At 44.7% G+C, this 12,569-nt stretch overlaps 1 protein-coding gene across 1 annotated transcript in view; it reads right to left on the bottom strand.

Annotated features, from left to right (window-relative positions):
- Positions 1-2,973: 2,973 nt before the first annotated feature.
- The window catches only part of LOC146782623 (NXPE family member 3-like), a 232,598-nt gene continuing 223,002 nt past the window's right edge, over positions 2,974-12,569 (bottom strand). The window contains exon 5 of the mRNA XM_085640078.1: positions 2,974-3,840. Within this exon, the coding sequence (XP_085496204.1) occupies positions 3,308-3,840 (533 nt within the window). The 3' untranslated portion in view covers positions 2,974-3,307. The remainder of the gene's footprint in view (positions 3,841-12,569) is intronic.

The following is a 12,569-nucleotide window of genomic DNA, read 5'->3' as shown; positions in this document are numbered from 1 at the left end:
TCAATACCGTGCTTCCATAAATTATGCTTCGGAAAGCTTTCAGAGCCAGAAAGATGGCCAGTAATTCTAACAGGTTGATGTGTCTTGTCTTTTGATGAACAGACCACCTGCCTTTCACAGTAAGACCCTGCAGGTGAGCGCCCCAACCTTCGAGAGAGGCGTCGGTGGTGAGGGTGAATTGTGGCGAGTCCGCCAGAAAAGGACGCCCCGAGGAGACATGTTCTTCGTGAGTCCACCATAGAAGAGCCTTTCTGAGGCGAGGAGTGATTCTGACTAGGTCGTTGAAACTGCCGGAGACCTGAGCCCATTGCTTGTCCAGTTCTTCTTGGACAGGTCTCATCTTCAGGCGACAGTGAGGGACTAGAGGAATGCAGGAGGACAACATCCCTAGGAATGACTTCAACAATCGGACAGAAACGAACTCTTTTAGATGGATAGAGGCCGCTAGATTGCGAAGACGTTGTCGTCGTTCGTGCGACACAAAAGCTTTCCCTAGAGTTGTATCCAAAATGGCTCCCAAGAACAGTCTGTTTTGAGCTGGGTGCAACTGAGATTTTTCCAAGTTCAGCGTGAGGCCCAGAGATTGGAACAGGGAACTGCACACCAGGGTTTGTGTTGACGCTAGTTCGAAGGACTTTGCCTTCAAAAGGCAGTCGTCTAGGTAGGGAAAGATTTGGACTCCCTGAAGGCGAAGGTAAGCTGCCACCGGTGCAAGGACTTTTGTGAACACTCGGGGAGCCGAACGAAGGCCGAACGGTAGGACTTTGAATTGAAAACCCCGTCCGGCCACCCTGAATCGGAGGAACTTTCTGTGTCTTGGCAAGATGGGAAGATGAAAGTAAGCATCTTGTAGATCTAGGGTTGTCATGAAATCTCCGTGAGAGAGAAGAGGAAGGACCTCTTGTAGGGACAACATACGAAAAGTTTGTGTCTTGATAAATTTGTTCAGGGCTCTCAAATCCAAAATGGGACGCCATTCTCCCGACTTCTTCTGAATAAGGAAAAACCTTGAGTAGAACCCCCTGCCCTTCTGTAGTTTTGGCACCACTTCGATCGCGCCCTTTCTCAATAAGATGTTTAGCTGAATCAAAAGCTCCTTCAAATGTGCAGGAGGGGGACCTCTTGGTGGAGTATATGGAGGAATCTTTATAAACTCCAAAGCGTGTCCCCTGCGCACAAGATCGAGAACCCATCGATCTGTGGTGATTTGCGACCATTTGCAGAAGAAGCGGGAGATTCGACCTCCAAGTTTTGGAGGAGTCCGTGAGTGAGGGTAAGGAGAGTCATTATTTCTTTGAGGAATCGTTTACGTTTACCTTCCTCTTTCAAACAAATGCCAAATCCAAAATCTTTGAGACTGGGCATTCCAGATCTAACATCTTGGCCAAATCTAACAGTTTGTCCTGACTGGTCTTTTATGAACAATCTATACTGTTTTTTGGGTTGCCCAAAAATGTGAGCATTTCTGTGGCCTATGCCTGGTGAAACTCTGACCTTGCCCTCTGAGGAAGGTCTAGGGCATTTAGCACAGAGGTACCTGTGGGTCTCCTTGCAGCACGACCTACGAAGACATGCCATTACATATGCAGCTACCTTGGGTCCAATTTATAGAGCGAAGGTGAAAGATGCCCCCGAAATGGAACATATTCAAATAGTCAGCATGGGTGCCAGGATCTTGGATTCCTCAAGGGCCCTCTTCACAGTCCAAGTACAGACCCCACTTGCTGATGGAGCTAAGGGTGCTGGTCCTCAGATTAATAAGCTTCCTGTGAGTGTTTCTGGTTAGAGTTTGATAAGAGCTGCACTTGCTGTCTTCTTGATAAGCGGTATATCTTTAGCCAGGGGTTGTGCAGACTCATACAAAGATTTTTTTTTGAAACTTCTTCTAGATAACCTGTGTTTAACCTTTAACAATCATCATGACAGACTGAATGGCCAGATTTGCTTTTGTCTTCAGTAGGGGTGGCTGAGAAGGCTTGCGTGGACAGAAGGACTTGAGGCCCTCTTCTCTCTGTTGGAGGAGTAACAGCATGGGAGGAACAGCCAGATTTATAATTTCCCCCAAGTGGGACTAACTAAAGCTGCCAACACCAAAGGCTGAATAGACTCTTGGACCGAGCAGACTACGGCTGCACACAGATTCCGGACAAGTATGCACGAGGTTACCTCCTCCTCCATGTACTCCACTCTTACCATTAAAGAGCCTCTGGAAGCCATGAGGACTGGAAGCCATGAGGACTGGAAGCTATGAGGACTGATTACCAGAGAGACTAGGGTTCCACTTACAGCTGTTGGACAGAAGAACAGCATTCAGCACAGGTATACAAATAAATATGCAACAGCATGAAGGGTAGCATAATTCTTTGGTTGTCACTATCAGTCATCTGATTTTATGAAGGGTCTGCTTGAATTGATGTAGTAGTGTTATTGTCAACAGGGGGATGGGGGCTAGGAGAGAAAGGGTGGCCCTGGGCAGTGGGGCTGTGTAAAGTTAATAGTTAAACCCCAGCATACATAATGGATGGCTGTGGCATAGCAGACTGTTCAAACAGACCAGAATGTGGTAAGCGAAAGGCTAGGAACAGACGCTGTGGCAGCAAAGATATCCTCTACACATGGGGATCAAAACAGCGGTGACACAGCTAATAAGAGATGATCTGTCCGCACCCATTATTCTGAGCCAGGAGCAGAAAGATAACTTGAATAGCCACCCTCAAGAGACAAAGAGTTCTATGCCAAAAAAAATCCCATGCATTGGGAGAAATTCCTAGAGAAAATATCTGGATGTGCACAAGACCTCTGCAACCCTGCTGATGTTGCTTTGGAGAGGATAAACCATCTAGGTCCTGGAAAAGAAAAACACCAGTAAAATAAACAAACAGAGAATATTGCATCATCCGAATGAGAGATATGAGAAAGTACAAAATGGCACCCATCTGAGGCAACTGAGCAACAAAAAAAGAGTGCTACGGTGAAATGACTTCACAATTTATGGTAACTGTTCAATTATTAGATCTTTACTTACCATGTGAATAGTAGATTTCTCCCTAGGTTTCATGGGTATTGAAGCTACACGTGCTTTACTTGTGATTATGTTTTATAGCTGCCTTTACAAAAAGTACAGAACAAGTAAATGCACACACCCTGTGCTTGTGTCATATTGTGTGTGGGAAAAATTATTTTGTCTCTGATGTTCTTTTCAAGCATAATCTTAATTCATCCAACCGCTACAGACAAAGAAAAAAGAGTACCATTGCATGTCAAAAACTCCCTGAGCTATCGCTAGAATGGTTTGGCGCTCATCTGTTCAGTGGGGACAGATGAAGGAAAGGAACATGTCCACCTCATTTTGTATGATGATCTTCCCAGGATGGATGTCATCGTTCAGATAGTGACAAGAGGTCATGTCCCACACATCCACTATGGCCACGGGTAGCTCGGAGAACATTTTCCTCAGGATCATGTCTAGCTGGAGGGACAGCCAGTCACTCCCATATATTGACTTATAGCCTGTGTTGGCAGTTTTGATGATCACTGTGGTCTTGGGGCTTCTCTGCAAGAGTTCTGTGATGGATCTTCGGATGTTTCTCACCCGACGGATGTACACCTCCACTGGGTAAGTAGTGAAATGAGCCCAGATGGTGAACACGATGACCACATCGGGCCCACCACCAATGTTACTGATGTCATTTGCCATGTAGTGAAGATCTGCCATCATGGTCTTATCTGTCCTCAATGGGCTCCCATGGGCTCTCCAGTGAAGCACTAAACCGTTGTCTGGGTCCACGGCCAAGAGTGGGCCTGACTTGTATCCCACGTGCAAGTCGATTTGCCTGATGGCTGTGGAATGAAAAATAAAGGAAATGTGAGAGGTCAGAGATGGAAAACCCGAGAGGGGGAGGTTGTGAGAAGTGGTGGAGATCAGAAAGCTAGGAAGTCAGCCAGCAGGGTTTAAAGTTGGTGATGTCAGAGTGGGATTGGGCAGAGGGTAAAAGCTGTGAGGGAGAGGTGATAATCAATGGAGGATAAAGTGTGAGATTGTCAGTCAATGGGGGAAGAGAGAGTACAGTTAAGTGTAGGTGTGCAGCAGGGTGGTCAATAAGGGAAAAATTCAAGAGATCGTGAGAAAGCAATGAGGGCACCACCAAGGAACACAGATGGAGAGAGTAAGTCACCAGAAGAGGTAGTCGGAGGTAGGCAGACAGAGTAAGGAAGTAAGACAAGGTGATTATCAATGAGAGAGGAAGCTTGTCAAAGATAGTAAAGGTAAATTAGGGATGAAGTCAGAAAAGGCAGAGGAGATCAAAGGAAGGAGGTCATCGAGAGATAGTCTGGGGCAGTGGAGAGAGGGTGTCTGTGAGACAAATAAGGCATTCAGAGAATTGATAGAGGTTTTATTAGTGATGACAGAGTGAGGAGTTCAGAAATGGAGGAAGAAATCAGAAGAATTCTGAGGGAATGGAGAGCCAGAGGGAGGGGGACACGGAAGAATGAGATCAAATGGGAAGGGCTCACAGAAGGTGAAGGTCCGGTGGCATGGAGCTTAAAAGAGGAGGATGTGGCGATGTGTACGAGGACTCACTGGGAACGACGTGCAAATAGGAGAACCAGATTCAGGGCAAATGGTGTCACAGGTGTGACGATATATTTATCAACATGGATTCCTTAGGGTAACTTAACTTGGTCATATTAAAATTCCACATTGCAGGTAAAAGCTCATTTTGAAGACATAAATGAACATCAGAATTTGTGTGTCAGGCACCTAAACGATGCTGTCAAGCAGCTTGGGTGCTAGAGACAGGCTTTGCGGAAGTCTAAAGAGAGAGAGAAGGGAGCACACATTTAGCACAAGGCAAGACCAGGTGCACGGCAGCAAGAAGCTCAACAGTGACCTGAAAAAGCAACAATTGTGTATCAGAGACAATAGACTGGCCAAACAGAGACAAGGGAGCAGCAATCAGGTCCTGGCACATCAGGGGCAGAAGAAAGTCGAAAGTGAGAAACATACAGGTAGTAAAGGAAAGGGTGAAGTGAATACAAAGCGCCCAAATTACAGTCCTCAGTAAGCATAGAGGTGAAGGAAGCAGCATACATCTCAGGAGATGACATGACCACTAGAACAAAGAGTCCAGAATAGAACCTCTATACGAGAGACTGCGGAAAAGAGGAGAACAAGCTAGTTCATTGTTTGTGAATTGAAGACTGAAATACGTTGGCATCCTCGAGAACATTTATTAGGTTACAGGTTTCTGATCCAGTTAAGAATATATGAGGAGAGCCTCACCACCAGCTACATAATGAGCTTGTTCCCCAGGTATAAGCTGAGCCTCAAGTACAGACAGAACAAAGATGACTTTGTAGACAGAACCTGACACATATATTTACATGCTTTTTGGCACAATGTGCCTTTTACATAATTAATAAGATAGATGCATAGAGGGTATTACAAGGAATAGGTAAAATTAGAAACCAAGGGGCACCTTAATAACAATTCAAAAATAAAAATCATATTGCAGCTTCCTGACTCATTCTTCAGTCACGTGCAAGTTGGCAAATGCCCGATTTATATTTCACCCAATGGTGACTTAAGTGGCACTACGCAAATTAATTCAATGCTAACATTTTTGGTAATTTGAAAATATGTCCTCACCCTTTGTGGTGTGTGAATAAGACCTAATCTGATATGGTTTTAATCAAAAATGCAAAAATATGGATGAAAAACCTTAGATATGTTTCCCTTGACATAAAAATAAAGTGCAACTGGGTAATTTGTCACGTGGTTGAACTTTATAAAACTAATCAATCATTTCATAGCCCCTTATAGTACGAAGGTGAAGCCGTTTTACGTCTCACTAAGGCAGCACTTGCCCTGTCTCTTTGAGACACTGTATTCTCTATATGGACATAAAGCTCCGCCCACTTTCTGTCCATCTTTTTAATTGGCTCCTGTCACTGTCCTTTGTAAATGGTAGCTTTTCATTGGTTAATAGGCTTAATAGTTCCTCCTAAGTACCTCGTATTCTCTTCTTATAACTTCCCATGAGGACCCCCCCTGTTACATATGTTGTTACACGGTAGGTTTTAATTACAGTCTCCGAGCACTATTTTCTTCAATAGTTTTCTCCTGCCTGCTGCTGCAGGCAGGACACGCTCTCCCACAACGCTTTTTTGTTTTTTATATGTACGCAGCGTGGCAGGAAAAATAGCAGCTGTGCCTTTCTTTTATTATTTGCGGTGCCGAACACAGCCACATGCCATTTTTCTGTTTATTTTACTTGTTTTTTTACAATGCCGGCACCAGCGCTTTAGCTTTATACATCTTAAGCTTCAAAAGTAAAGAAATAGGGAAAGAATTAGCATTTTTTGTTCTATTTCTTTACTTTTGAAGCGACAGCGACACCCGCGCTTTAGCTTAAGCTGTTTCTGCTCACATGACTGATGTTTCCCCTCTCACCCTTTAGCTGGTGCCCCTATGGAAGGACAAGAAGTGAAACAAGTCTTCCCTTAAATAATTTGATCTTTGATCCAGGCATATTCTTATAAATACAAACTTTGGGGAAGTTAAGATATAGTTAAACAGGGCTCAGATTAAATGAAAAAAATATATATAAAAAAAAGCAAACTCCATAAAAGGCTACAGTTAAAATAGTCTTATGGATATAAAGCAAACTCCCCAAACCACTGAAATTCCCCAGTCAGAGTTATCTACGCAAACTAGAACTCATGCCCCACCTTGGACCATTCACAACTTTATACAGCTGCACTAATGACTATTCAAATACCATCAGTGTCATCACAACTAGCATGACTGATGAGGTCACCTATTGTCAGCAATGAATACAATTTGGGGTGAACCTGATCCGAGAGATGCACCCTGCGCCCATTGCCCACTCTGCACAGCTAAAGAGTCAGGTATGTGGTCTCACAATTAGGGGGTTAATGACAAAACTGTGAGACAGCAACACACACTCAAGTCACCTGACAGGTGTGCGGCAATACGCGCAGCTGGATGAGTAGAAATGTGCAGGGCATTGCTACTGGGCACACTTTGCACCCATTCCCCTCTGTGTGTGCTGAAAAGTGTGAGCTTTTGGGTCAGTGAGATCTACATCAACCCCCTCCCCACCAAACCCTCAGTTTAATTGAATAAAGCGCACCATGGCCTTCTGCATTTATAAACCTCTTGCTCTCTCCCAAAGTGGCACCTTGGCACTGAAATATCAAAATGTTTGTTGCTTTCCAGCTCAGTTGCACTCATGTTTTTTGAGGATGGAGGGATTGCTAGGCTGAGTGAATCCTCTAGAATCCAAACTTATGACCCTACTATTACACACAGATCTCTGCTATGTGTGCTCTAGTTCACACTGATCGGGTTTAGCAGCTTACCCACCCTAGGGTCCATAAACGCACTATCCTCAAGAATGACGACACTCACCAAGATGTAGGACCTACCCGTGGTTGTCAGTAGCAGAACACGCTATGAGCATGGGCTCGTGCACAGTAGGGAGCCCAGGGGGTGGATTTAGAGAGGTCTTTGCCCCAGGGGTTAGCTGCCACGCGGAGAAGCCTACTCTGCCAGAAAGTCAAATGCTTTCAAGTCTGCTGTTCTGCTAGCCTCTGACAGTGCAGAGATTACAAGCATAAACTAATTCCGCTCACCAATAATCAGCTAAGCAAGCATTGGCAACGCTCACTGGTGTGGCCTTGGATGTCAGCCTTTTGGCTTTGATAGTGCTCGTTTTGCTTTTTATGATTTTTGCACAACGTTATTGATGGGAGTTAGCTGGGCCCTCGCTAATTGGAAAATAAACATTGGCTAAAATCAAAAGGCGTTTTTTCCCTCAAAAGCACACACTGCCGTAGTAGTCAGTAGTACTGAATGAACCTACTGTGGGTGTGCTCATTGGAAAAGAGCAGAATGGCGTCACCCACAGTGAAGTTAGCCAATGGCTGAAGTTACCTGACCCATTAACTCATGTTGTATGCAGCAATGGGTGGAAGAAATATGTGGATGATACACCAACAAGCCCCTGGAAGGAGAGGGCTGGCTGAAAGCACCCTGCAACAATATTACATATGTACACTTTTAGTGAATTCAAAAGGTCTTGGCTAATGCTAGTCCTAACAAGCATTTGCAATGCAATAGGTCTCCCATTTACGCGAGTTTAAGCAATTGGCATTGTAAATGACAATGCATTTTATTTATGTTTTAAAAACAAAATCAAAAATAAAAGGCTTTGTCATTTACAATGTCAATGGCTCAAAGTCGCGTAAACGCGAGACCTATTGCATTGCAAATGCTTGTTTTAGTTTGAAAGTTTTATTTGGCAGAATAAATTAGTTTATCAGCTTCTGGTACCATATACTAGGGTCTTACAAGGGGGAAAAGTCTTTGCCAATTTGGGATTACCAAGCTGAATATAACAGTTTTGGGAGAGAGCACAGGCCCTGGGGTCTGGGCAGCAAACTCAAGTGCACTGTCAGAGTCATAACCATCAGCATTTGGAGAAAAAAGTGGGAGATGGTGACCATACAAAAAAGACTCTTTCCTATACTCTCCTTTTAGTCCTGTCCAGCCATGGTCTGAATACATCAATACAGAGACCCCATATTTCATTTTCTAATTCCATTTGAAGTAGTGTTGGCGAATCCAGGTTGGTTCAGCATCTCTCGGCTTCATTTCGAGGGTGAAAGGAGGCAGTAATATATGCCTTGGGAAGTGCTTGTGTCTACTGAGGGCAAAACGTGTAAAATTTCGAGACATCCTTAGAGTTTACTGGAGTGTAGACGGGATCGAAAATCCTTTAGGTGGTTTTCCTGCATCTGCCAATCTGTATATAAACATTATATAGTTATACTTATAGATGTTGTTTGATCTCTAAATCCATGCCATAGTGAAAAGTATAACATCCAACTTTCCCTGCAAAGATGAGAGATTAGTTTCCTTCGTATCAACCTAACAAGGTCAAAGGTCCCAACTAGCTTGGATTACAGCAATATCACCTACCATCCACCTATGACATGGATGCAAGAACTGCAGAGGATCAACCATCAGTCAGCAAGGGAGTGCCTGGCCCGGAAACAGAATGCACACACCAGCTCTGCCTTCCATCGTTTGACCAGGCGACTGATGGATTTGGTCAAGCTGACACCGCTAGGTGCCTATAGGCAGCCCAAGATGCGGGTACACTGCTCGACTGTGTCAAAGACAGCCCGGGTGGAGGAGGCATGGTGGACAAACCCTCAAAATGCAGAAATCTCAGGAACACATGCCAGGAGGGATTCAGTGTCTAGATGGCCATCAAGTTTACACAAGTTAAAGGAAGACCTGGTAACTGATCTTCAAAGCTGCTTTTAAGCATGAAAGTCAGAAAAAAATCCTGCTCCACAGCTCTGAACCACCTCACCCGGGTGGAACCACTTCCATCTCACTCAGGAAGCCCTCAATGGACCCGAGGGCGCATTGCCATCTTGGAGACCTCCCCAGAAGGAGCCTCATGGTAGCAGTTCCCACCCTGTCCCGTTATCCATCGTCCAGCGCTGTGAAGTGGTCGGCAGGTGACTGGCATTGGCGCTATACAAGACCAATGAGTAATAAATCAAGTTCACAAGTGCCCTTTGTTGATGAAATTAAAATAAAAAGTTGGGAGAACTGCGATGAGGGGCAACCAAAAGGAAGCGGACTTTATTTTCAGGACAAACGGTTCCGAAACAAGGGGCATATTATCAAGGTCTGGCGTTAAAATTATATGCCACTTTATCGGCAGAAAACTGCCGCTAAAGCGGCGATAATGGGCTTGATAATATGCCGCAGAGAATTCCCATAGAAGCCCATGGTCACACCAGAAATGGGCTTTTATGTAGACCTGTGTTAGACTGCTACGGATCGCTACGCGTGCATGCAACATTTTATGCAGTTGGCGCCGATTCAGCTTTATATGAGCACCAGATCAAAAGACACAACTTGTAAAAATACAGAAAAAGGATTTACAGGCACGATGACACAACGGGAAATGGTATTTTGTTAGGAACGTTTTTTTTTTTTAAAGTACTTGCAATCATGCACAATTCTTCCCAAAGTTTTATTCTGCTTGGTACTGCAGTCCCTGCTATTCCCAGGAATGCTGTAGCGCTGCATGTAGAATTCTGCAGGGGTTCCGGAGGGTGGTCTCTCCGAGCCCTGTGTGCGGTGTCAGGGGCTGGGTTCATCACTGATCTGTATCAGATATACTGCGCGGCCGGCGGAGTCTGGTGAATATAACGTTACATTGGTAATTTCAGTAACTAGCAATGAGATCTTTGGACTTTAAGCCAGCCCCTCGCCTGGGAGCACAGAGTGCGGCAATTCCACCTTTAGTAGGCCTCGCCGGGCTCTCCAGCTCTGCCTGGGCCCCCGTGGTGGACACAACCCCCGCCCCTGCCACTGTCACCAACAGCACGCAGACCTACCCCACCCAGACAGGGGGCACCAGTGCGCACTAGCGCACCGAGCTGGCCAGTGGGACGGGACGGCCCTTTGTCTCTGGTGGGGTCCGGAGGGGCGCGGAGGAGGCTGAGCAGGAGAACAGCGCCCCGAAGCCCACTGCTGCCAAACCAGGTGAGAAAGGTTTGGAATCGCGCCTCGTAAACTGAGCTGTGCCACCCAACCCGCCGTGAGCAGCACTGGTCATGTCAAATGCACTGCCCAGCGTTCAATGCATGAAGGATGCACACAAGAGATGTTTTTGAAATATAGATATAGGCACAGACAGCGGGAGGAAGGTGGAGAGGCACAGCAAGTAAATAGTGCTCACAATTTCTAAATAAAACATACTGTGCAACACTCGAAGTAAAGGGGCCAGTAGCCATGGAAGGATACAAATGACAACATGGCTGTCATAAGGAGGGACTAACAAGCCTAAAACCAATCAGAAGGCAGCATTTAGGAACGACAAAGACACAAGCCAATGAAAAAGATGGGCCGAGAGTGGGAGGAGCTTCCACAAAGCTTCCACTCCATACTGAATACTACATGCCTCGCAAGGCGAGCAGTGCATGTGTGCAGCCGCTATAGGCTCGACCTAAAAAGGAATGGGTTCTGCGGGTTTTAGAACATCACGCAGGCATACACAGGAAAAACAGTCAGCTGTAGTTAAAAAACAAGAAGGTTTTTGTTTTTAAACAGACCCATGATATTGAATAAATAGGAGGGAGTATAAATAATATACTGGGTCTACAAATGGGTCAACCAAATTAATAGTTAGCCATGCTTACCGTTAAGGAGAAGTTGGATTTGTGACACATTGCTCGAGGCCACAACAGAGAAGTAGGCTGGCACAACCACTGTGCCAGGAACCAACCATCTTTCGGTGATTATTGCTTTTTCGAGCTCCAAAGTTCGATTTTATTCTGCAGGGGTTTCTAAACTTTTGATGTGATCCATATCCCTTTTCCAGCATGAAGCAACACCATAAAATACTACTGCATACCACGCCACATAGTACCACTACAAACCATGCCACATAATTCCACACAAAACATTGCCACAAAGGTCTGCACCACATAACATAATTACACTCCACATAATACCACTCAGCTCCATATAATTACAGTACACGTAATTACACTCTACTCAAAACAACATAAATACACCCCGCATAAATGCACTCTATGCCACATACCAGCAATCCACATAAATGCACTCCACACCATAACACATAATTCCAATATCATAGTTTCGCTCAATGCCACACAATTCAACTCCACACATTTCCAAAACACACTACATAATCCCACACAAAAACCACATATTTTAAATACACAACACATTTCCACAACACTACATACCTCCAAAACACACCACAAATTTACACATCATACCACAACTAATAATGCCAATACAACCTACATAATTCCACATGTAGGTTCTCTACACTCCAACCCAAAACACATAGGTAAAAGACATTGTCATTTACAATGCAAATAGCTCGACCTCTCGCAAATGAGAGACCTATTGCATTGCAATGCTTGCTGTTTAATGTAATCGGTAAATGGTAAGGTGTGGATTAAAGGTTTATCCCTTTATCCAGGCTTTTTTCAAGATATTGGGCAATCAGACTTATAGTAAAATAAAAGTTGTAGGAAAGTAAGTAGAACAGAGGTCCTTTTCAGTTTTTAAACACTCACGCTGTGGCCTTCTCTCTTACTAGAGCATACGATAGGTAGCTCAGGTGGAAATATGATGGGTCTTCTTTCAAACCCCGTTTACAGGTGTCTTTTGGGAAGAAGTTTCTCTTTTTCAGCAACAACCTTATCGACAGGGAGACTCACATCTTGCTTGGGCAAAGAGCCACCTTGCTCTAGGATTAGTTATCCTCATCGATTATGGTTGGACAAACTGTGCACATCAAATGAGCCCATTTGATCCTGGTGGTTCTGTCCACTGATGGCCTGCAGTCTACTTTCTTGACATCGGTGGGAAATGTTTTTCTTTATCATTGTGTACACAGCTTTTAGTCTTACCAATCATAGAGTGTGGTTGAAGGATCCAATCTTGAATCCTTGTTAGCGTAGGTCCAATTTACAGCCTT

The sequence above is a fragment of the Triturus cristatus genome, chromosome 12 (assembly GCF_964204655.1).
Source record: "Triturus cristatus chromosome 12, aTriCri1.1, whole genome shotgun sequence".
Lineage (NCBI taxonomy): Eukaryota > Metazoa > Chordata > Amphibia > Caudata > Salamandridae > Triturus > Triturus cristatus.
The sequence above is the reverse complement of the archived record's forward strand: the minus strand, read 5'-3'. Positions and strand labels throughout refer to the sequence as shown.